Raw genomic sequence first — 24,058 nt, forward strand, 5'->3', positions numbered from 1 at the left:
TTCATAGCTTTCTAACATAAGCTCAGTAATCATATTTTCTAGTTCTTTCATCAATTCAAGCTAAAGTTCACACAATTAAATACTGTCTTGCAATCTCATTTATTTTAGGTTACACTTCATTTTTTAAAAATTCAGCTTCTTACACTGTCATCTCATCAACCTTTAAATTTCCTCATTTCAAGAAATAATGTTGTTGTTCAGTAGTTTTTCAGTCATGCCCAATTCTTCATCGCCGTATTTGAGCTTTTCTTGTCAAAGATACTGGAGTGGTTTGCCATTTCCTTTTCCAACTCATTTTACAGGTGAGGAAACTGAGGCATACAGGGTTACTTGACTTGGCCAGGGTCACAGAGCTAGTAAGTATCTGAGACCAGATTTAAACTCAGATCTTCCTAAATCCAGACTCACCACTCTATCCACTGTGCCACCTAGCTGCCTATCATGTTATATGCTACAGAGTTCTATTATTATCTCCTCTACCAGTCCCCAATCATGAAGTAGCTCCTTGCAAAAAGGGATTGTTTTATTCTTTTTGCTTGTATCCCCAGTGCCTAGCATAGTGCCAGGCACAGAGTTGGTATTTAAATACTTGTTGATTGATTTAGGTATTCTATAAACTCCATCTGGTCTACAATACCTAAAATATCTCTGATTTTATGACACACATGAAACTCTACTTAAAAGTACTTAAGTGTATAACATCATCTTTAAATTTGAAGTTACTGAAAACAAATTTTTATTTTTGAGACTTTGAAGGGGCAAATTTCTTGACAGCCCTTGAGATAACTGGAGAGCACCCCAGGGCATTACAAAACCAAGGTTGAGAAGCACTGCACAGAAGCCAAAATATTCTCATCATGTATCAACTTTCAAGGACATTTACTGAGAGAAATCTGAGCTTCCTTTTCCAATTTCATTTTACCTTAAGATTCCTTGAAACACTGTAAGACTCTAGAGGTTGAGAAAGCCCCCTGAGTGGCAAGGAGGTACTCATGTTTCAGCTAATGTTTATAGAAAAAACCCACTGGATGCCTGGAATCATTTCTGATAGATAATCAAACATATGTCCATATTGGGACATATTTCCAACTAGATTACGTATGAGGTGCACAAGGGACAAACAGAGAAAAATTTGAAAGTTTTCCCTTATTCCTTGGGATTTAAAAAACATTAGCCTCCAAATAAATTTATCTTGTCACAATTGTCCCTGTCCCCCAACTTTTAACTTGTTGACCAGATAATCCTAGTTAGCATTTGTATAGCACTTTAAGGTTTTCAAAGTGCTTTACAAATATTAATCTCATTCAATCTTCACAACAATCTGAGAGATAAATGCTGTTATTATCCTTATTTTACAGGTGAGGAAACTGAGTCAGACTGAAGTTAAGTGACTTGTCCAGAGAGTCATACAACTATGAGAGCAGATTTAAATTCAGGTTTTCCTAATTCTAGGTCCAATCTCTGTTCATTTGGGGGAAGGTGAGGGTGGGGATTGGAGACAGAGAGAAATGTCAGAAATTACTGGTATGTACACTCCCTCCATCAGTAGTTGCCTAGGGCAACTTCAATCAATCACATCATATATGGCTTGAACTAGAAGGGCCATCTAGTTTTACATTTTACATCCTCATTTTACAAATGAGGAAACTGAGGCCCAAGGAGATTAAATGACTTACCTAAGGTTACTTAGACAGTACCAGAAATGTACATTTAAACCTAGGTGCTCTGACCCTAGAGCTAGTGATCAAAATTTCCACTGTTATGATGTCTCTCTGCCCAAAGTCACACAGCGATTAGGGCAGGACTTGAACTGGAAACTGGTTTTTCCTTACTTAAAGGCTAGCTCTGAGTACTCTAACAAACTGGCTACTATATGCTCACCTGGACAAAATACAAAAGAATCAATTAAAAACCTTTCCTAGGTAAAAGATTGGGAACCAGTAACTCAATCAAAACTGTATTTTTCCTTGTGCCTCCAAATTACATTCTATAATATAAACAATGCTTCCTACCTAGAATCTATTATAGAATCTATTCTTGGTTTTCAGTAAGTTTTCCCATGCCTTTTATTCAATATGAAAGGAAATAGGTTGTAGAGTTTACAATACATATGCATATAATAAAGAGATAGATTTTTCATAAAGAAACTTTATTTGGAATCTAAACATTTTTTAGTATCATAAAGCTGTCGAATGTTTTATCAGGAAACAATTAATGTGACCCTTGATTCTGTTTCTTGTCAATCTATAGTTTTATTCTCTGTATAGTTTTTTAAAAGACACCCATATATCATGTTCAATTTCGAGTCTGTTTACATTTTCCCATCAGTATATCTATAAAGATCTCCTTTTCATCTCCAACTCCTAGCTTCCCTCAAATCCCAGCTAAAATCCCACCATCTGCAGAAATCCTTTCTTAATCCCCATTAGTTCCACTGCCTTCCTTCTGTTATTTCCAATTTATACTTTATATAGCTCATATATAGTTTTTTGCAAGTTGTCTCCCATGTTAGACTGTTAGCTCCTTGAAGCCAGGGACTGTCTTTTGCCTTTTCTTTGTATCCCAGCACTTCACACAGTGCCTGGCCCATAGTAGACATTTAATGCTTCTTAACTGATTGATTGTTTCTTGCTTTGATTTGATTTGCAAGAAAGATTAAGAATCCTGATTCTCTGAGGCAAGTTGTTACAAATGGAATTAAATTGTGGTTACAAATTAAACCAAATGGAATTAGTTTAGTAAGAATGGGACTGGCTTTTCTCAGGGTATGCTGAAAATTTTGTAACCTCATTGATTAGAAATGATACAGTGTTTGTGGTTATCGCAGATTTCAGTTACATCATCTTGAATTACATTGAATGAAAAGGGTTTTGTCCCCAAACCTCATTCATTGGGTTTGGGTTGTAGAAATTATACCCCAATTTCACTTACAAATCTTTCAGATGCATCATTACATCAATACAAAATCCCTCCCTTTCCCACCTCACCTTGGCCTTCACCAAGTCTCTCTCCAATCCACATATTTACCACTACAACTTTGAAAGATTTCAATAGGATAATAGTTATTTGGCAAAAATTCCCCATATTCCCCGTGGAGTATTAGTAATCCTTACCCTATTCTAAATCTGCTTCAATTGTTGCTTCTACAAGGCTGACATTAATTTCTTTTTATAGATAGATAGATAGATAGATAGACATGGTTTATTGGCGTATTTTTATATCACCACATCTCTCCACTTCTCCTTCCCAGAAAGCCATCCCATAAAAGACAAAAGAAAAAGAGAGGAAAAAAATAACTGATACATTGAACACTGTGGCAGACACCTCTCACCTCTTAAAAAAAAAATTGGAGTGGAAGCCATTTGTTTCTTTCTACCTAAATTCTTTACTGTCTCTTTTTGTATTTTCACAGGTACCTAGAAAAGAAGTATAATGAGACTTGTGACTTCTTTAGGAAGCATAAAGCTGTAATCCAATACATCTTCTATGGCATTTTATTAGCAGGTACTTCAGTTGGGAGGGACACAAGCATCTTTTTCAGGTTTCAGTTGAAGGGCTGGGCTTCTAAGTGGAATACTGAGGAAAACTCTTCACTTGTGCTAGGAGGGAAAATTCATCCTATCCTTCAGAGCATCAAAAATGTATGTGGTCAAGATGCTCTTTGCCACAAACACAAAGCATAGGGAAAGTGAACACAAGTTGTTCCCCTTGAAATTCCCAGTTTATGAGGTAACACGACTTAAAAATGATTGAGAGAGATGTTATTGAAACCTCCTTAAGCTAACTACCATGCTTGCTGACATGGCCACTAAATTGTAATAATAGTTTTGATGGTGGTAATGTTGCTTTATTTCTAAGGCAAAGAAAACTAGTGGGAAATCTTCCCATTACTCTAAGGCAAAGCAATGACCTCTATTAAATAAGCTATTGTTAAGTGCCTACTATGTGCCTTAGTAGACTAGCTAGCCACTGGGGCTACAAAGGCAACAATAAAACAATCCTTACCCTTCAGGAGATGTGTGTATATAAGTGAACATATACAGAAAATACACAAGATAAATACAAGGCAAATTTATTGGGAGAGGATATCAACTAGCTACATGGCTCAGTGGATAAAGCACTGGGCCTGGAGTTGGGAAGACCTGAGTTCAAAACTACTCTGAGACACTTATTAACTTTGTGACTCTGGGCATGTCACTTGACCTCTCAGCCTCCCTAAGAAGGGAAAAGAAAACAAGGGACTATAAGAATTTGTGAAGGTGAGGGAGTAATGCATTTTTGGCATGCAGGATGGACAGTAGAAATGCTCGACAGTAATTCTAACATGCTGGGCAATTCTGTGGTGAAGTACATAGAGCACTGGGCTTGGAACCAAGAAGACTTATTTTCATGAGTTCGAATCCAGCAAAAGGCAAGCCAGTCACTAGGCTAAGTCCTGTGGATACAAATAAAAAAAGTAAAACAATACAAATAAATATGGAACATGGAGATGCCAAGGGGCCATCTATTTTATACTGTTGCTTTCCGATAAGTTCATACCTAAACCAGCTCACACAAATGAGAAGCCCTCCTATTTTTAAGTACTTCCAGATTAGAAGATTTGACTTTCTAATATTAAGCAACCCTTAGGAGATTCAATTTTATTCTACCCATGGCTTTTTCAGTCACTATGTACTAATCACCTATCCTCCCTTCAACCTGGTTTCTGCCATTTGTGTTATTATACCAAGCTACACCTCCTAAGTCTAACATTAGAATGAACAAGCAGATCATGATGAAGAATCATTTGTGGTATTAATTGCTTTATAAAGGAAATAGCAAAGATCACCCTCCCCACTTTGTTAGCTTTTAGGAGTTCACATGGTGAAAATAAATTAAAGTCCCCATTTGTATGAATGTTTAAAGACACACACATTCGCCCAAAATGTAGTTTTTGTATTTGATACATATGATATGTGTATTTGATATATATTATATAGTTACCAAAGCTCTAAGTTAACAGGTGTTAAATTACCTAAAATTGAAAGCTACCAGATGTGCTAAGAACTAACACGAGTTCCTCCCCTTCCCAACCACAATGTCAGAACATCACATTTGACTGGCAACTTTTTACACATCCCTATCCTTTTCTCAACCCCTCATCCCCTAATCTAAAAGTAAAAGTAAAAGTAAAAAAAAAAAAGTTGAATAAAAGTTGAAAAGAGAAATATTGGAGAACCTTGGATGAGGAGGACATGGGTTAAAGTGAGAAAAGCCTGGAGAATGGGAATGCTTCCGATGAGAGTAGAGTCCAGTGGGGTCAAGCAGGATGGTGTAGGGATGTAGCCCTTGAGAAATGAAGTGGTGGGTTGTTGTTGGTTTGTTTGGGTTTTTTTTTAAGTTTGTCTCCTTGAGGCTTTCTTTTAATCAGATAAAGAATCCCTTTTATGGCAAAGTAAAAATAAAAATTGAAGTCAGGTTAATGGACATCATTAAACTTCTCCCCACCTAGGTTTGGTTTCAAAATAGAAGAGCTAAAATTTGTCTTTTTAAAAGTGTTGATTTGAGGATGCTGTTCATGTTGCTTTGCCAGCCCATTTTATGAACTTTAATTGCTCTAGGCATGAAAAATGCTAGTTATGGCTCTGCTCTGCCTTGATTAAGTATCAACTCATTATAGGCTTGGCATAGTATCTACCAGTTCCCTGTATATGTGATGAATAGTGTGTTCATTTCTTTCCTTGATAGGCTGTTTGGCTGTAGTTATTGCAGCTTGCGTGGTGAACTTTCACAGAGCCCTCCCACTTTTTGTCTTCACTGTTGCTACCATATTCTTTGTCATTTGGGACTACTTGATAGCCAAATATGAAAGTCAGATTGCTAAATTCTTGTCTCCTGGTGGCAGATTCCTGAACAAACATTGGTTCTGGTTGAAGTGGTAAGTATGGAACATCTTTCTATTGTTCAAGGGTGAGATTTCAGTTTGAATAAGGAATAAGGATTAGTGCTCAGCTTTTCCCAAGTCCCTATTGTTGGGGGGGAGAGGTGGGGATTTATGCTAGGAATTCCCTCCAGGGATGGAATCACAAATCCAGACCCAAAAGATGATTAGATGCTAGAAGAAATATTCCAAGGAAAATTGTGGAAATCATACCATTTGGAGAGTTTTAAGTAGGGGTTGGCAAGCTATCTGTCCTGTCTTCTACACAAACCTACTTAGAGGGAGAAAACTGGACAGCTAAGCTCTTGAGATCTTTTCCAGATCCCTTATTCTGTAAAAACAAAATATTGGTGTTACCCATTCCACACTGGTGACACACAGGAAAGTCAGTGATTGGGTGTTTCCTTTCCTAATTCCTCAGAATATGAAAGGACATATGATATGGGAGGGAACTCTCTGAGTGATTTGCTCATGTTAATACACCCATAGAGATGGTGTTTGTCTATAACAAATTCCTCCACCTGAGTTTGCTAATACAGTTAGCTCTATTTAAGTGTTTGGAAAAGTTATCAACTTGTCATTCCCCGGGGCAAAATGAAAAATTCTTCAAAAGTTTGGCTGTCATTTGAAAATACATCAAGTCATCTCAACCCTCTTTCCTTCCTCTTAGGCTGATATGGATCTTGCTGATTACAGGAGTCATTTGCTGGCTAATTTTTGACACAGCCAAACAGGGAACCCAGTCTCTGGTGTCCTTTGGTGGGCTTGTGTTCTTTGTTCTCCTGATGCTAATATTTTCTAAGTACCCAACTAGGGTAAGTACTAAAGAAATATTTGCATTCATTTTAATCTCTTGTCTACATTTTAAACACTTGACCTTTATGGCATTATATATAAAGTATGTATTGGGTGCTTTAAAAAATGTTTTATTTATTTTCTTTAGTACAACACTGTCTTTTCTTTTTTTCTTGTGAGGCATTTGGGGTTAAGTGACTTGCCTAGAGTCACACAGCTAGTAAGTGTTACGTGTCTGAGGCTGGATTTGAATTCAGGTCCTCCTGACTCTAGGGCCGGTGCTCTAGCCACTGTGCCACCTAGCTCCCCAGCACTGTCATTTCTTAATGACTCTTCTTTCACTTCTCTTTCCCCCTAGAGCCCTCCCTTTTAACAAAGGAGAATGACTAAGTGAAAGAAATCATGGGCATGGTTTCTATATTGGGATGAGTAAGAGGATTGCTCTAACAGGGAAGAGAATGAATCCCCAGAACATATACTGTCTCATAATCACAAACACAAGGGATTTTCAATCCAAAGGAAACAAAAGCTTTGCAGTGATCCAAATTCTTCCATGTACCCCTTGACCATCACAAACATTGTCTGAACTGCCAATCAGTGCTATTCCCTTAGTTCTGTGTTTTGGAGCTAATCAAGTCTTTGCATAGTGAAATAGGAATGAATCATCAATGCTGATTTTCAGTCACATTATTCTCAAACAGCTTGTTACAGTGGAGAAAAAAGTTCTGGACTTGGGGACTTCAAGTTCCAGCACTACTATTTACTGCTTATGTGACCTTGAGCAAGTTACTTCACCTTCCTAGGCCTCAGTTTCCTCCTCTGAAAAATGAGGGGGTTGGGTAAAATGCTCTTCCAGCTCTAAATATTGGATCTTATGGAAGTTGGCAAATGAAAGCAAAACTCTGCCACAGAGAATGAGGGCTATATGGTATCAGACTGGTTCCAGAGTGAAGCACTCATGATGGAGCCGACATGTGAGATACGATAAAGCCAAGCTGCAACTCCCCTTTGTTAATGATTTTCTCACTTTTTCAATTGTTGGCACTTGGGCTGTCCATCTGTTATTGCTCACTTATGCTACCTGACCAGCTATTTCTAGTGATATATGTCTTTGATGTCCTATATTCCACTTTTGATGTAACTCATCTTGATTGACACAGTGCAGCCTACTTAACACCCACCATGCGTCTTTTCATTGCCCTTTGGATCATCTGTACTTCTGCGTCTACTAAGATCATAATGTTCTGTGATTCACAGCCATAAGGCATAAGAGGGAAAATATTGGTACTAAAGAGATGAACTCTGGCAGAAGAGAAGAGCTTGGGATCCCTGCAAACACTGTGCTGTCCCCAAGATGCAATCTAACCTAATTGCTTCCTCCAATTCAGTTCACTGTCCATCAGCCAGATGTAGTCAAGATTTGAGGATTAATGAATTAACTACTGGTTGCCCATCCAACTTCATATCATAATCTTGGCATTAGGCATTCTTCATTGTATTTGTTTTCCTCATTTACTTTAATTTTGCTGGATGGCTGATCTCTTGAGTGACCAAAGAAGAGGTCCAGTATTTTAACCCCAAGGCTATCAATACAATCTCTTCCATACACAGGAATATCTCAGCAATCTCAGCCATCTAGAGGATGTATTTCTTTTTACTATGACCTTGACTAAAACCAAATAAAATGAGCATTTCCATATATGAAGTAGAACAAAGAGAATTGTACTACATCTCTAATATGTATGGCTTGCTTTTCCTTATAATTATGTAATACATTTAATTTGGGATTTTCACAGAACATTTTTCTTAATAATAGAGAACACTTTTTGGGGAGCATGTATTTCTCTATTTTCAGCTTGCCTTGAGGTTGATAATCAGAAGATTGTTAAACCGATCCATCTTTATGGTTGTGTTTTCATTGAATCTTACATGTTCTCATGTTGTAGGAGAGCCTTTAAGATGACATTTTACTATGTAGGTCAAAAGCTTTTGGGGGTGGGGGGCATGGAAATAATCAACAAATCATTCAACTATAAAATATTTTCTACATGTTTCCTCAGTTTTGTGACTATTAAAAATGCCCTGCTGTGGAAAATCAACTGCAAAATACTACCTGTCTTTTTCATATTTTCAAGGATTTTCTCAATGCAAGCATAGACTCTTCTTATCAAGATCCCATAGAAAGGAAAAAGTAATTATTGATCTTTTTAGCCAGCATGCCATCCATGTTCTTTTTCTTTTTTGGTATCTTCTCCTCTTTGGGAGCTGTTGTAATTGTGTGCAGTATTTTCTCATCTTTATCCTGTCTTCTAACTTGTTAGCTAAGTTTTGACTTTTGCTCTAACTACTCTGATATGATTTCACTGGCTTTTAAATGACTCTCACATTTGTGACCAGTCATTTCCTATCTGTTAAGCTCTAGTCAGTTTCATTTTTATGATATCAAACTTTTTTCTTTAAAGAAAGCATTAATGGCACATAGTTATATGGCTTCTGAGTAAGAAAAGTCAAATAATAAAGGCAAATAAATCTTGGGCTCTTTTTCATTTCTTAATATAATTAACCATGTTTTCCAACTTTTTCTATCTCCCAGAATTCATTTTTTTCATCCCTCTGTCCCAGAGATCCATCCTATGTAATACAGAACCTAGTTTAATTCTTAAGATTTCTCTACTTCCTCATCCTTTATCATGTTGGCACATTCGCTGCAATTATCTTTATGGCCTTTTCGCTTATCTTCACCATGAGTGCTTCAAGGCAAAATGACCAAGGTTTCTTGAAATGAAGTTTCCCATTGCTTTTGGGCTTCAGATGTAGCCACTACCACCACCTGCCACTTTTAAGAAGACAGGGTCACCTTACAATGAGGCACTGAAGTAAAATGTTTCTCTTCATTTCTAATTGTGTCAGTGTTCCCACACGTTCTGTTACTGGCTTTCCTTGCCCGTCCTTGGATTCATTTGCTGTTTCTCCTGATATGTATACACCTTTCTGAAATGGTTTCTCTCTGTTCCATCCTAGTTCTCAAAGTGGCTCCCACATATTCAAGCATATAGCAGAGAGAGAAACACACATATGCTCCATGCATTGGTCATGCATTGCCTTTCTGTTTTCAAGACAGGAGAAATGGCCATGCTTATATGACAATTAAGAATGAGCAGGAAGTCAGGTTCATTCTCAGTGAACTGATGTGGATTTTCATGATACATCGTTGGTATGGAAAGGTGCAATGGTATAGTAGGTACAGGGTTAACTTTGGAATCAGGATGACTTAAGTTTAAGTCCCGCTTTTGACATATACTACCTGAATGACCCTGAACAAGTTTTATAAACTCTTAGTAGGCCATGCCACTAGGCAGTAGAACAGGTGATGTAAATTAGTAGAGGGCATTTCCTCCTCAGGAATTTCCTATACCAATGCAATCACAGATCCAGTTCAAAAGTACTGAATGATATACTTTTATCTTTCATTCTAAGTTACTAAAACAAATTTTGATTTTTAAGGTGCAAATTTCATGATGGCCCTTGAATAATCATTTTTGTTCTTATTCATTCATTTTTTCAGTCACGTCTGACTCTTCACGACCTCATTTGGGGTCTTCTTGGCAAAAACTGAAGTGATTTTTCCAGCTCACTTCGCAGATGAGGAACTGAGGCAAACAGTGTTAAGTGACTTGGCCAAGGTCACACATCTAGTCAGTGTCTGAGGCCAGATTTGAACTCACTGAGTCTCCCTAACTCTAGGCCCTGCACTCTGTCCACTGTGCCACCTGACTGTCCCCAGAGTAATCACACCCATTAGTAATACAAAACCAAGAGTGGTAATCACTTGTTGGTGCCAAAGTTAGACATGGTCTTGGTAAGTTTATCACTTCTTGAGATTGCAGTCTTGAAACTTAGGGAATCTGGGGCAATTTGGTAAACCAAAAACTAATGACTTTATTTAGGAAAGTTCTCCAGAGGGTAAATCATAAAAAGCCACCCCATGTCAGGTTCTGCCAGGGTCATTACATTCTGTATCTTCTTTGACAATTATTTTTTCTGGCTCTATCAAACATGACAGCTGAAAGTCAGCCCCATGTCAGTTTGAGAATGCAAGGTGTCATCTTGAACCCCTTACTACAGCATTTCTATCCTAATAAGATGAACATTTCTGGTTCTTTTATGCATAGGTGTTCTGGAGACCTGTCTTTTGGGGAATTGGATTACAGTTTATTCTTGGTCTTTTCATTCTAAGAACTACACCTGGATTTGAGGCATTCAATTGGTTGGGGAACCAAGTAAAGGTAAGGTCAGATTCAATGCAGGTCATGTTTAACTATCAGGCCTAAGGGTATTTCCCCCTAATTCAACAAGCATCTTTTTCAGTAATTGATTTTTAAAGCAAATTTTACTGATATCTTTACTCTAGATTTTCTTGGAGTTTACAGACTCAGGAGCCATATTTGTCTTCGGTGAGAAGTACACAGACCATTTCTTTGCTTTTAAGGTAAGAACCACCACCTTTTCCATGTATCTTAATCCAGAGCTATAAATTTATTTTTATTTGTTTTCATTGGTAGAAAGGCACTAAACCCAACTAAGTCTTTCTTCAGCAACCAAGCAATGGCTATAGAAATACCTTTTCAATGATAATGTATATGTCTGTATTTATTTATATCTTTTTAAAAATTTCTTTTTCCAATTCATTGATCTCTTCTTTCTCTATTTTATTCATGTAAGCATTTAGAGACATAAAACTTCCCCTAAGAACTGCTTTCACTGCATCCCATAAGTTTTGGTATGTTGTCTCATTATTGTCATTCTCTTGAATGAAGTTATTGATTGTTTCTATGATTTGTTGTTTGACCCATTCATTCTTTAGGATTAGATTAGTTTCCAATTAATTTTTAGTCTATCTTTCCGTGGTCCTTTATTACATATAATTTTTATTGTATCATGATCTGAAAAGGATGCATTTAATATTTCTGCCTTTCTGCATTGAATTGTGAGATTTTTATGCCCTAGTATATGGTCAATTTTTGTGTATGTGCCATGTACTGCCGAGAAAAAAGTATATTCCTTTCTATACCCATTCAACTTTCTCCAGGTCTACCATATCTAACTTTTCTAAAATTCTATTCACCTCCTTAACTTCTTTCTTGTTTATTTTGTGCATTCGATTGTTTCAAATGTATTTCCTGTAAACAACATATTGTAGGATTATGGTTTTTAATCCATTCTGCTATCCACATCTGTTTTATGGGAGAGTTCATTTCATTCACATTCACAGTTATGATTACTATCTGTCTTTCTCTCCATCCTATTTCCCCTCTGTTTATGCTTTTCTTTCTCCTTTCTCCCTTTCCCTCCTCACTAGTGTTTTGCTTTTGACCACTGACTCCCTCAGTCCCACCTCCCTCAGTCCCGCCTCCCTTTTCTTTCTCCTTTTCCCTCCTACTGCCTTGTAGGGCAAGTTAGATTTCTTTACCTAACTGATTATGTTATTCCCTCCTTGAGCCAAATCTGGTGAGAGTAAGATTCAAACAATGCTCATCTCCCTCCCTTCTTTCCTTCTACCATTATATGTATATATTTAAAATCTGTTTTGGGTGATCAGCCGAGTAAATTATTTTTATCTAATTGGATTTCTCTTATATTTTGTCTGCAAAGAGACACTGAGGGTAGGATGACTCCATCTTTTTTTTTTTAATTTGGAAAATACTAATACTCCTTCATGAACAGTTGCCTCATGAAGAACAGTTTTAAACAGTGTCATAATTTAATGATTGAGATAAATAGCCTCTATAAATTTCCAGTCTTAGAGTTTGCCATTTCTTAACCAAAAAGGTGTATGGTTTAACCTCAGTCCTCTGGAACCAATATTAACCTCTGTGTTTGACTGGATTATGTTGTCTTCCTTTATGCTATTGTATATATTGTATATACTATTCTTATATTGTATTGTGATGTCATTGTGTGTATTATTCTTTGTTCTTCTTTCCTGGCTCTGCCTCACATCATTCAAGTTATTCCACTGCATAGGTCTCATTAACCCTTACTTATGACATAATAATATGCAATTAATTCCATTTAAAAAAAAGAACAATAATTTGTTTAGTCCTTCCTAATTCTTGGGAGATATATTTATTCCCATGTTTTTGTTTTTTTCTAGCTATGATTATTTTGGCACAGATGGGGCCTCTCTTTTTTTCACTGACCTCCTTGGATATCTAAACCAAGTAGTGAAACAAAAGGGCATTAAGAGTTTAGTAACCTTTCCTACATATTTTCAAATTATTTTCCAAAATACTTGTACCAATACACAGCTACACCAGCCATGAATGAATGTGCCTATCTTTTCCACTTTTTTTCATCTTTGGCAATGGGGGGGGGGAGGTAGGTATGCAATAATGCCTCAATTGTTTTACTTTGTACTTGTCTTATTATGAATGACTTGAAACATGTTTATATGATCATTGGTAGATTGTTTGTGATTTCATCCATTTAAGGCACACTTGGGAAGGAACTTTATCTCCCTATGCAAATTGGCATCTTCTTTGTATTTATCAGAAAGTGTCAGGGGCCCTGAAAGGTTTAGTGGCCTGTCCAGGTACACACTGCCACTACCAGCCTGGAATGTTTTTCAAAGAACTATTTCTCAAATATTTTTCTTCTCAAGCCTCTTCTGAAAACCCAGGAAGACATTTAAGCAAGTATGTCTCTCTCTTTCACTCCATTTTTTTCCTTTTCCTGTGAGGCCTCTCCTGGAGGAAGTCCTTACTGTAAGAGAAATTGTTTATTTCTGTTGAACACATATGACATAACGGGTTCCCCTGCATCATAGAACAAAAAGGGTAGTAGTCTACACTACCCCATCATAAAGGGAAAACACCTTTAAGTTAGCCTGATTCAGTCTATTTTCCTTTCTCTTCATGAAAGTTCCGTGTTCTAAGATACATATCTAAAAGATCGGTTACTACTAGCCTCAAATGACAGTCAATCATGTAGGGTTAAAAATTGTCCAACCTATAATAAAAGAAAATGAGGCAGAGCTCCAAGCCAATGGCACTTTATTAAAGGGTCCCTCTGATGAAGTGGACCTCAGATCTTCCTCACAATCTGAGATGCTCCCTTCCTCCATGGCCTTATTTTTATAAGGTTGGATACCTAACACTCTGGAAAGGCTACACAAAATACAGAATTGCATTGGTTGGTAGGCTTTGTTCTGATGGCCAAAAATGATGTATCAGCAAAAAACTGCGGGGTCTTGGTTTGGGTTAGGCATCTTCATTGATTAGGTGGTCATAAGATGCTCACCTGCTCACACTGGACAAGAGAGAGTGGTCTGGAGCTACAAAAAGAAGTTGGAGGACTTTCCATGTAATTGGGCCACCTCTACCATGCTGGGATTGGTCCCCATGACAAGGAAAAACAGGGGTAGAGAGCCTCTAGTTAGCTTCTTATGATTAAGCAAGTGAACTTATATTCTGCAGTTCACAGCTTTGGGGCCTAATATATAGAACTTATAATCACTAGCCCTGTGGAATCATATCAAATTGATTAATACTGATTGAAATAGAGTAGGGGTGTAAATGAATCATTTCTCAGTCATTCAGACTAAAATAACTCTGTAAGACCACTCTTCTAGACACCACCCAGACCTTATGAGCATGAACAGTAAGAAAAAGAAGCATTTAGATTTAGAGGACCTGTTCAAATTCTACTCATCTAACTGACTTTTGGACAAGTTATTTCACTCACTGGGCTTCAATTTCTTCATTTGAAAAATGAGACAGTAAGACTAAATGACCCCTAATTCCTACCAGTTCTAAATCTATGATCACATGGACCCTGCATTTCCCAATCCTTCTGCCTGTCCCCCTCCTGCCGGGACTGTTGTGAGGATAAAATGTGATATTTATAAAGGACTATATAAATGCTAGCTATCATTGTAACCTCCTAACCTGGTAAAGGTACCTAAACTCTAGCATTTTGACATTAATGAAGACCAACTCTTAAAAAATTTGCCTTGTCCGACATTAATGGTCAGGCTGTATGTGGGAAAACTAGAAGTACTGATCCTGTTGGGTTACAGTAATTAGATCAACTACATTTTTTTTCCTAATTCAGAGGTCCATTTGATTGGGTGTTTGAGAAATCCAAAATGAGACACGAATTCTAAGTAACTGAACTTGTCAAATTAAATTGCTTCATCACTGCCATCCTCATAAAACCTGCAGGTCAGCAAAAGCCACGTTCCTATCAACTCAACAAACTAGCAAAAAGCTGAGTAAACCCAAAGATGCTAATGGAAAGTTTAATCAACCTGAAACTCAATTAAAATCTCTTGTATATGTCAAACTCTCTGCTTTTGACAGTAAAGAATAGCTAATACTCTGATGAGATGACAGATCTGGCTTTCCTGTTGACAAGCCAGATAAGTAATTTCCATATAATAGATGCCAAGAAATATTAAGTGCCTCATGCACTCTTTATATTGGGGTAGGGTGCTGTTTTTGTAGGATTGTAGATTTTTGAGTTGAAAAAGACTTTAGAAGTCTGAGTACAACTCCCCTCACTTTACAAATGAGTTAACAAAGACCCAGAGAGAGTCCAAGTTGACACTGATAGTAAGTGGTAAAGCCCAAATTCAAAGCCAGATCCTTTGACTTCAAATCCACTACTCTTTCCATGACACCATACTGCCTCACCAAGAAAGATCGTTTCTCATATTTGTCAGAGCCCACCAATGGGCATCTAAAAACTGAACAAAAGGAGACTGTGGTCTGCAAATAAATTAAACACTGAAGTTTCTTCATGAAGGACAGGTGCTATTTTTATACTGTTGTACCATAGGAGACTCCACTGCTTGATGGGCACAATGGGTAGAATGCCAGGCCTAAAGTCAAGAAGACCTGAGTTTGAATCCAGCCTCAATCACTTACTAGCTGTAGAATTCTGGTCAGGTCACTTAATCCTGCTTGCCTCAGTTTCCTCATCTGCAAAATGAGCTGGAAAAAGAAATGGCAAACCACTCCAAGCATCTTTGCCAAGACATGGCTTTGCCAAGTCAAAAACGACTAAAAGTGACTGAAACAACAACGCATGATATCAATTATACATGTGAGGTCATGCAATACCTATTTGCATATTAGCCATATTGCAAAAGAAAAAAAAAAGCAAGATAAACAAAGTAAGTGAAAAAAGTATGCTTCGCACTGAACAACTAGATGCTCATCCAGTGTTATATGAGCTTTGTGACCTATGTGATTTTCAGTCTCATCATCTGTGAAGTACAAGAGGTCATGTTTATACTAGGAGCCTCCTAACATTATTAGGGAGGAAAGTGTGCTTTACAATTTATGGTGTTATATGAATGAGAATTAGTGATTAAATGAGGCCTTGGACTAGATGCTATCTAGGGATGCTTCTAGATCCAACACTACCGACCAAGACTAATTACCAGGAATAATGAACCCCTTGAAAGGGTTGCATGTATCCAAATCCACCCTATTTGAAAGCCATAATTATGTAAAATATCTTAACTGGTTCCAAAATATTCAATGCAAATTTAAATAATGCCACCACTTCAGAAGATTGATTATATGCACTAATTAGGACCTAGATTTTAAAGTGGTAGGTTGTTATTGATCACCTACAAGCACTTGGCTCTCTATATTATTTCCATTTTAAAGATGAGGAAACTGAGATCAGATTGGGAAAAAAATAAAAATATTATTCAAATATTTAAAACAGATCAGAGAGGTCAGGTGACTTGTCCATCATAAGCAGAACCCAGGTTCTTCCTGACTCCAAATCCCACATTCTACTCTGACACCACACTGATATACCAGTCTCAAATTTTTATATATAACTGCAAAGAAACTGCAAAGAAAAGGAATACTGATTCTTAGAACACTGTGCTCACTTGAGGTGCTCAAATTTCACAGCCTAGGAGACTGCAATTTTCCCTTTCCAGGGAACATACAAAGGAAAGGCAGAATCAACTTGACTAGGTAACAAAGTTTACAAAGCAGACTCAGAGAGATGGGCATACTTTAACAGATCGTGATCTTGGCTCACCTTGGAACTCAAAAGGTGAGTTCCAGGTTGGAGAAATTAGTATGGACCACAAGAAGTTCCTATAACTAATCTAGGGAGCAAGCCTGGCATGGAGATCAAAGTAGGAATCTCATTTGTACCTGATTCTAGTGTGGAGATTTAGGATACAAGTCTAGTTCAAGTTCAAAGTAGAATCCAATATTGGAGAGGGAGGAAAGGATAGCTGCCTCCTGATTTGGTTTGCACCAAGCAACCTCACTCTCCAAGATAAGTCAACCTTGAGATACTATCAAGTAGACCTAGCTCTGCCACTTAAAGGGCTCTGTGACCATGGACAAGTCACTTAACCTTACTGAGAGTCAGTTTCCTTATTCTTACAGATGGACATAAAAACACCTGTGGCATTTATTATATAGGGAAAGTGCTTTGCAAACATTGCAAAGCAGCATGTGAATTTCAACTATTATATATTATACCAATCAAAGTAACTCTAAGAACTTCTACTTTTTGAGCCCTTTGCTTCACAAGATACTTTCCTTGCAATGACCTTATGATGTAGTATTACAAGTATTACTGTCTTATCACAAAAGGGGTGATAAGCAATAGATCAGGGACCGGTCTTGACAGCATAGGATCGGAGGTTTTGGAGCTAGCAAGAACTTCGGAGACCATCTATCCAATGTAGATAATAGAGATTAAGAAACTGAGGCCTAGGGAAGTAGCCACACAAATATTAAGCACAAAGGCATGATTTCAGCATTCTTTCCACTGTCTGCCAACTGACAGTCTCCCATTGTTTTTGCCACACACTAGGTTGGCTGCCTCCCTAAAATGAGAAAAATCCCTGGGCAACATACATAAATTATGAGTACTAAAACTATTCAATACTCAACATTTTTCATTGCTATAAGAAAATCTTCACCCACACCACAAATGATAAAGGCTATTTTCTTAAAAGAGCTCTAAACACATATTATTTCATTTAGCCTCCTAACATCCAAGTATAGTAACTGAGAAAGGCACTGCTGTCCCCATTTTATAGTTGGGGAAACTGAGGGAAAGGGGGCCAACCAACACAGCAAATTAATGGAAGAGATCGGACTGGAGTCAAGATTTCACAAGTTTCATGTCCTATTCACTCAAATATAGTATGCCACTGTTTTCAAGATAACCACCAGGATTCTCACTTGGCACTCTCTTCAAAAGAAAAAGAAAAAGCGTTTGGGTTCTAGGACTACAGGCTGCCCCAGCTATCCTTCATCTTTAATCACCTTAAAATTTGAGAAACTTCATTTCTTATCTTACCTTACAAGAATAAAAATTAAAAAAAAAAACTCAAAGGGGTTATGGAGAATGTAAGAAGAAAGCTTTCTACTCACTGCCATGATGTTAATTTCTCAATGTCCATACTCTCAGGCCATCAAACATCATTGCTAAAGCATTTTTCTTTGTTCCCGCAGCTTCCCCTCTCTGTCTTGCAGCAGAGCTGTGCCTAAAACAATGAATGGCAAGGGGGAAAGGCTAGGCTAAGTATTTAGCCTAACCAGAAGAGATTGATGGGTTTGTTTATTGTTTGTTTTTTTTTTTCAAAAGAGAAGCAAACTGGCCACAGGCCAGTTTGGGATGGTTATTTTTAAGTAAGAATGCTCGGACCTATTGATTCAGTGACCAGCTTTCATCAATAATCACCTCCCTTTCCCCCAGCCTCTTCACTTCAGAAACCTACCCTCTGTTGGGAGAGAGTGTGAATATTGAACAATGATTCACAAGTGGCAGTTTAGGGTTTTCACATTTCCTTCATTATTAACATTTATTAGGGTAACCATGTGTCATTTTAAAAGCCTATTTCCTTTATAGGTTTAGAGTTTGATGCCAAATGAATCTCCTTGCCTTCTTTTCATCTGATTTTACCTTTTTATGTAAAATCATAAGGCTCTTACCCTAAATGTTGGATGTTCCTGGTCAAAGACCTGAAAAGAATTAACTTCAGAAAAGAACAATTAAGGTGGTTAATTACCTATTTTCTAGCTTATAAAAGATGCTTCCTTCACTGGTGATCTACACACATATTGTTGGGAGAGTGGGGAAGGATTTTCTTTAGGTTGCTGCTCACGTCGAAGTTGTATCACAGTTAAAATTTAAAGATAAGCACTCAATGGAACTGTCCATGGTTTCAGGAATACTCAGCTTGCCCATTAAAATCTGGGTTATAAAAGGCATGAGAGTGCAAATTCTGAATAATGGGACAAATGCCTTTTAATAATATGTATTATTAATACACTTTTCTAAATCATATGGAGTGCTCCCAAACATGCTGTCCTAGATTTGGTCATTTGCGCCTCTGTTACTTACCCTGACCATTCATTCAGCTGGAAGAATAGCACGGTGTTAATAGCTTCATGGGAGTTACACAAACTAGAAGTGATGACCTGAAGAAATATGCTTGGAAAAATTTCATCAGGAATCCCCTTGTCAAAGTTTATTCTCATTCATGTGGGGCTCAGCTAGTTTCAAAAATAATGTGAAGTTTTACAGAATGGTGTGCTGGTGAAATTCCACTGTAGCAAAGGGTTCTGTATATAACAAAGCAAAGAAGATTCAATGCCTTAGCCCATGGTGAAGAGGAATAGTTTGGCTGACCTGCTTATATTAAATTCCCCAAATCATCTTTAGTATAGCAGAAAGAGCATTGGCTCTGAAAAAAAAAAAGGATCTGGGTTAAAATCTCACTTCTGTTGGCTTACTAGCTATGTGACCTTAGGCAGTCACTTAACCTCTCTGGACCTCAGTTTCCTCATCTGTAAGAAAAAGGGACTTAGATAATGGTCTCTGATGCTCCTTCCAGCTCTATTTCTTTGATCCCTGTAAGGAGAATTGGGGGGAGGGGAGGTACATTTAGTGTGGAACAGGGAGGCAAGGTGATAGTCCTGTATTCTGTCCTGATCAAATCATGTCTATGGTATTCTAAGAAGGACATTGGGTAAGCCAGAAAATATTTGGAAGAGGAGATTGAAAGTGGGTCAGTGGAAAGAGTGTTGACTTTGTAGTCAGGGGACTCAAAATGAAATCCCTGCTCTGTCACTTACCATATCAGTGCCATTCTGCAAGTCACTTATCCTTTCTGGGCCTCAGTTTACTCATGTGTAAAATGAGGTTGAATGGATCCATTATCCATCCTTTCCAACTTAATCTATGATCTTACATCTCTAAAATCTGCACTACTGTATAATTCCTACACTGATGAAATAAAACAAAAAAAAATCAAGCATCTGAAACTGGGGTTCTTAACCATTTCAGAGTCGAGGACCTCTTTGATAGTCTGATGAAGCCTATGGGCCCCTTATCAAAAAAATTTTAGACACAGAAAACACATAGAATTACAAAGGAAACAAAGTATATGTAAATGTATTTTTCAAACTATTTTAAAAAAACGTTCACAAACACTCTGAAATTGAGGGGTTTGTGGCCCCAGGTGAAGAGCCCCTGCTCTAAAGCATTTTTAAGAAAGTTATTTCCCAATGAGGAGGCAAATTAATTCTTAATCATATTTTTGTTTTTGCGCTAGGTCTTGCCGATAGTGGTCTTCTTCAGCACAGTGATCTCCATGCTCTATTACCTTGGATTCATGCAGTGGCTCATTAGAAAGGTAAATGCGGTTCTGTCAAGTGTCAGCATGGCCGTTTCAAACTGCATCTTTCGGGGAAATACTTGAAGTGCTGTCTTGCAGTATTTGTATTTCTAAAGTACCATAGTACTGAGGTGCACAGTAAAAGGAGACTTGGGAGATAGGAGATAAGTGCCAATACATGTATATATAGATGTTTAGAAATTAAAACATAGAATGAGGCTTTAACAACCACGGGTGTCAAGCATTTCTATGAAATAAAGAAGAGGTATTACTGCTAAACTGCCTCTGTTTGTCCAGGATCCTCCCCAAGGAAAAAAAGAAAGCTGAGAATTCTTTCCTGGCTGGGTTACTGTTGATTAGCTTTGACTTGTAGCAAGTGCAAGTGTTCACTGGCCCAACTCAAACCAACTCACCGTGGAGGCCACAGCAATGAGCAGAATTCCATGGATCAGGAACAACCCCAACTATTTCCACATGATTCAGGAAGTTCCTTCAGTTCTACTCTCACAAAAGGGACCCTGGTGAGCTTAGATAACCCATTGCCAGGTGATCATTGTTAGATTTCTAACTTGTAACAGTTGACTGGTTTAAAGCCATTTAAAGAATCAGGCTGTCCATGAAATGAAAACAGTGAGTATGGAGAAAATAATGAGTATGGAAGCCCTTTCCTTCTGGATCAAACATGCAGAAGTCAGCAATTCTCAGGACAATTCTGTCTTTTAAGTAGCTTAAGCATTTTCTTCTACAATCTCCTTTATTGGATTTTTTTTTGATCAGCAAATACTGCCTTTAGAGATTTCTTTCCCCCCTCCCTTTTAGGTTGGATGGACAATGCAGGTTACCCTGGGATCATCTGCTATCGAATCTGTAGTTGCTGCTGGCAATATATTTGTAGGGCAGGTAAGTTATAGCTCCAAAAATGGACATCATCTTTCTGAGAGGTTTAATGTTTTTGAGGGTGTCAGAAATTTTTTTTTTGGTTAGGCAATGGCGTTAAGTGACTTGCCCAGGGTCACGCAGCTAGTAAGTGTTATGTGTCTGAGTCTGGATTTGAACTCAGGTTCTCCTGAATCCAGGGCCAGTGCTCTACCCACTGGGCCATCTAGCTGCCCTCAGAAATTTTTTAAAATGTATACACACCCATTTTTGTATATATTTGTTTAAACTTTCAGAAGGATATCAGAAAATCAATGTATTTGGCATCTACAAAGTCTCGTTTTCTTACAATGAGTCATACTGCTTTTAGCAGCTTAAACACTTGTAGCTGAGAGTAGAATTAGGAATTAATGCATATTGGAATCTGTGGCCTCCTGGATTGTCTTGTTATCATTAGTTAAAATATGTTTAGAAACATAGAATTTTATATTTATATTTATACATATTTATATATTTTATATATAGAAAGGAACCTTAGAGTTCACCTAGTCCTTGCTAGTTTTTTCTGCAGAGAATGTTGTTTATCATCTTTATCATCTTTTGCCTGGAATTGTTGAGAGGGAAGATGAATTATTCAGGGTCACACAGATAATATTTTTTTAAATTTTTTTTTATTTTTAGTTTTCAACATTTACTTCCGCAAGATTTTGAGTTCCAAATTTTCACCCCATCTCGCCCCTCCCCCACACCAAGATGGCATGCATTCTGAATACCCCTTCCCCTAGTCTGCTTTCCCTGCTATCTCCCCACCACTTCCCCTTCTATTTTCCTGTAGGGCAGGATAGATTTCTGTACCCCATTTCCTATATTTCATATTTCCCAGTTGCATGTGAAAACATTTTTTTTAAACATATGTTTTTTAAACTTTGGGTTCCAAATTTTCTCCCTTCCTCCCTCCCCACCCACCCTCATTGAAAAGACAAGCAACTCAATATTGGCTATACATGTGCAGTTACACAAAACACTTCCATAGTAGATATGCTATGAAAAACTAACTCTATTTCCCTTAATCCTATTCCCCCCCCATTTATTCTATTCTTTCTTTTGACCCTGTCCCTCCTCAGAAGCATTTGCTTCTCATTACCCCCTTTCCCAATCTGCCCTCCTTTCTATCATCCCCCTATTCTCTTGTCCCCTTCCCCTCCTATTTTCCTGTAGGGTAAGACAGATTTCCATACCCTATTGAGTGTGTATGTTATACCCTCCTTAATTCAAATCCTATGAGAATAAGATTCACTCATTTCCTCTCACCTTCCCCTGTTTCCCCTCCACTGTAAGAGCCTTTTCTTTTCTGTTTTTTTTTGTGAGATAATTTACCCCATTCTACCTTTCCCTTTCTCCTTCTCCTAGTATAATCCTCTTTCACCCCTTAATTTTATTCTCTAGATATGACCCCTTCATCTTCAACTCACCCTGTGCCCTCTATCTACCTATCTATCTATCTGTCTATCTATCTATCTATCTATCCATCTATCTATCTACACATATATATGTACATACATATAATTTTTTCCCTCCAACTACCCTAATACTGACAAAGGTCTCATGAGTTACGAATATCATCTTTCCATGCAGGAATGTAAACAGTTCAACCTTAATAAGTCTCTTATGATTTCTCTTTCCTGTTTACCTCTTCATGTTCCACTTGAGTCTTGTATTGGAAAGTCATATTTTCTATTCAGCTCTGGTCTTTTCATCAAGAATGCTTGAAAATCCTCTATTTCACCGAATGACCATTTTTTTCCCCTGAAGAATTATACTCAGTTTTGCTGGGTAGGTGATTCTTGGTTGTAATCCTATCTCCTTTGCCCTCCGGAAGCAGCTAAATCTTGCGTTATCCTGATTGTGTTTCCACAGTACTTGAATTGTTTCTTTCTGGCTGCTTGTAATATTTTCTCCTTGACTTGGGAACTCTGGAATTTGGCTACAATATTCCTAGGAGTTTTCCTTTGGGGATCTCTTTCAGGAGATTGGTGGATTGTTTCAATTTCTATTTTGCCCTCTGGTTCTAAAATATCAGGGCAGTTTTCCTTGATCATTTCTTGAAAGATGATGTCTAGGCTCTTTTTTTGATCATGGTTTTCAGATAATCCAATAATTTTTAAATTCTCTCTCCTGGATCTATTTTTCAGGTCAGTTGTTTTTCCAATGAGATATTTCACATTGTTTTCTAATTTTTCTTTTGGATTTATTTTACAGTGTCTTGATTTCTCATAAAATCACTAGCTTCTAATTGCTCTATTCTAATTTTTAAGGAAGTATTTTCTTCAGTAATCTTTTGGACTTCCTTTTCCATTTGTCCAATTTGGCTCTTTAGGGCATTCTTTTCTTCATTGGCTTTTTGGACTTCTTTTGCCATTTGGGTTAGGCTATTTTTTAAGGTGTTATTTTCTTCAGTATTTTTTTGGGTCTCCTTTAGCAAACTGTTAACTTGTTTTTCATGATTTTCTTGCATCACTCTCATTTCTCTTCCCAGTTTTTCCTCTACTTCTCTTACTTGCTTCTCAAAATCCCTTTTGAGCTCTTCTAAGGCCTGGGATTGATTCATATTTTTCTTGGAAGTTTTGGATGTAGGAGCTTTGACTTTGTTGTCTTCTGGTTGTATGTTTTGATCTTCTTTGTCACCAAAGTAAGATAATATAGTCTGACTCTTTTTGCGCTGCTTGCTCATGATCCCACCAATTACTTGAGTTTTAAACTCTTTGTTAAGGTAAGAGTCTGTTTCCAATGTGGAG

At 37.5% G+C, this 24,058-nt stretch overlaps 1 protein-coding gene across 7 annotated transcripts in view; it reads left to right on the forward strand.

Annotated features, from left to right (window-relative positions):
* LOC114026045 (solute carrier family 28 member 3-like) overlaps positions 1-24,058 on the forward strand; it is a 135,582-nt gene that overhangs the window by 72,701 nt on the left and 38,823 nt on the right. For all 7 annotated transcript variants that reach the window (XM_027839650.1, XM_027839651.1, XM_027839648.1 and 4 more), the window contains 7 exons: positions 3,413-3,504; positions 5,728-5,917; positions 6,591-6,735; positions 10,888-11,001; positions 11,127-11,204; positions 20,325-20,405; positions 21,207-21,287. In XM_027839650.1, coding sequence (XP_027695451.1) covers positions 3,413-3,504; positions 5,728-5,917; positions 6,591-6,735; positions 10,888-11,001; positions 11,127-11,204; positions 20,325-20,405; positions 21,207-21,287 — 781 coding nt within the window. The remainder of the gene's footprint in view (positions 1-3,412; positions 3,505-5,727; positions 5,918-6,590; positions 6,736-10,887; positions 11,002-11,126; positions 11,205-20,324; positions 20,406-21,206; positions 21,288-24,058) is intronic.

The sequence above is a fragment of the Vombatus ursinus genome, unplaced genomic scaffold, assembly GCF_900497805.2.
Source record: "Vombatus ursinus unplaced genomic scaffold, bare-nosed wombat genome assembly UNPS02014832.1, whole genome shotgun sequence".
NCBI lineage: Eukaryota > Metazoa > Chordata > Mammalia > Diprotodontia > Vombatidae > Vombatus > Vombatus ursinus.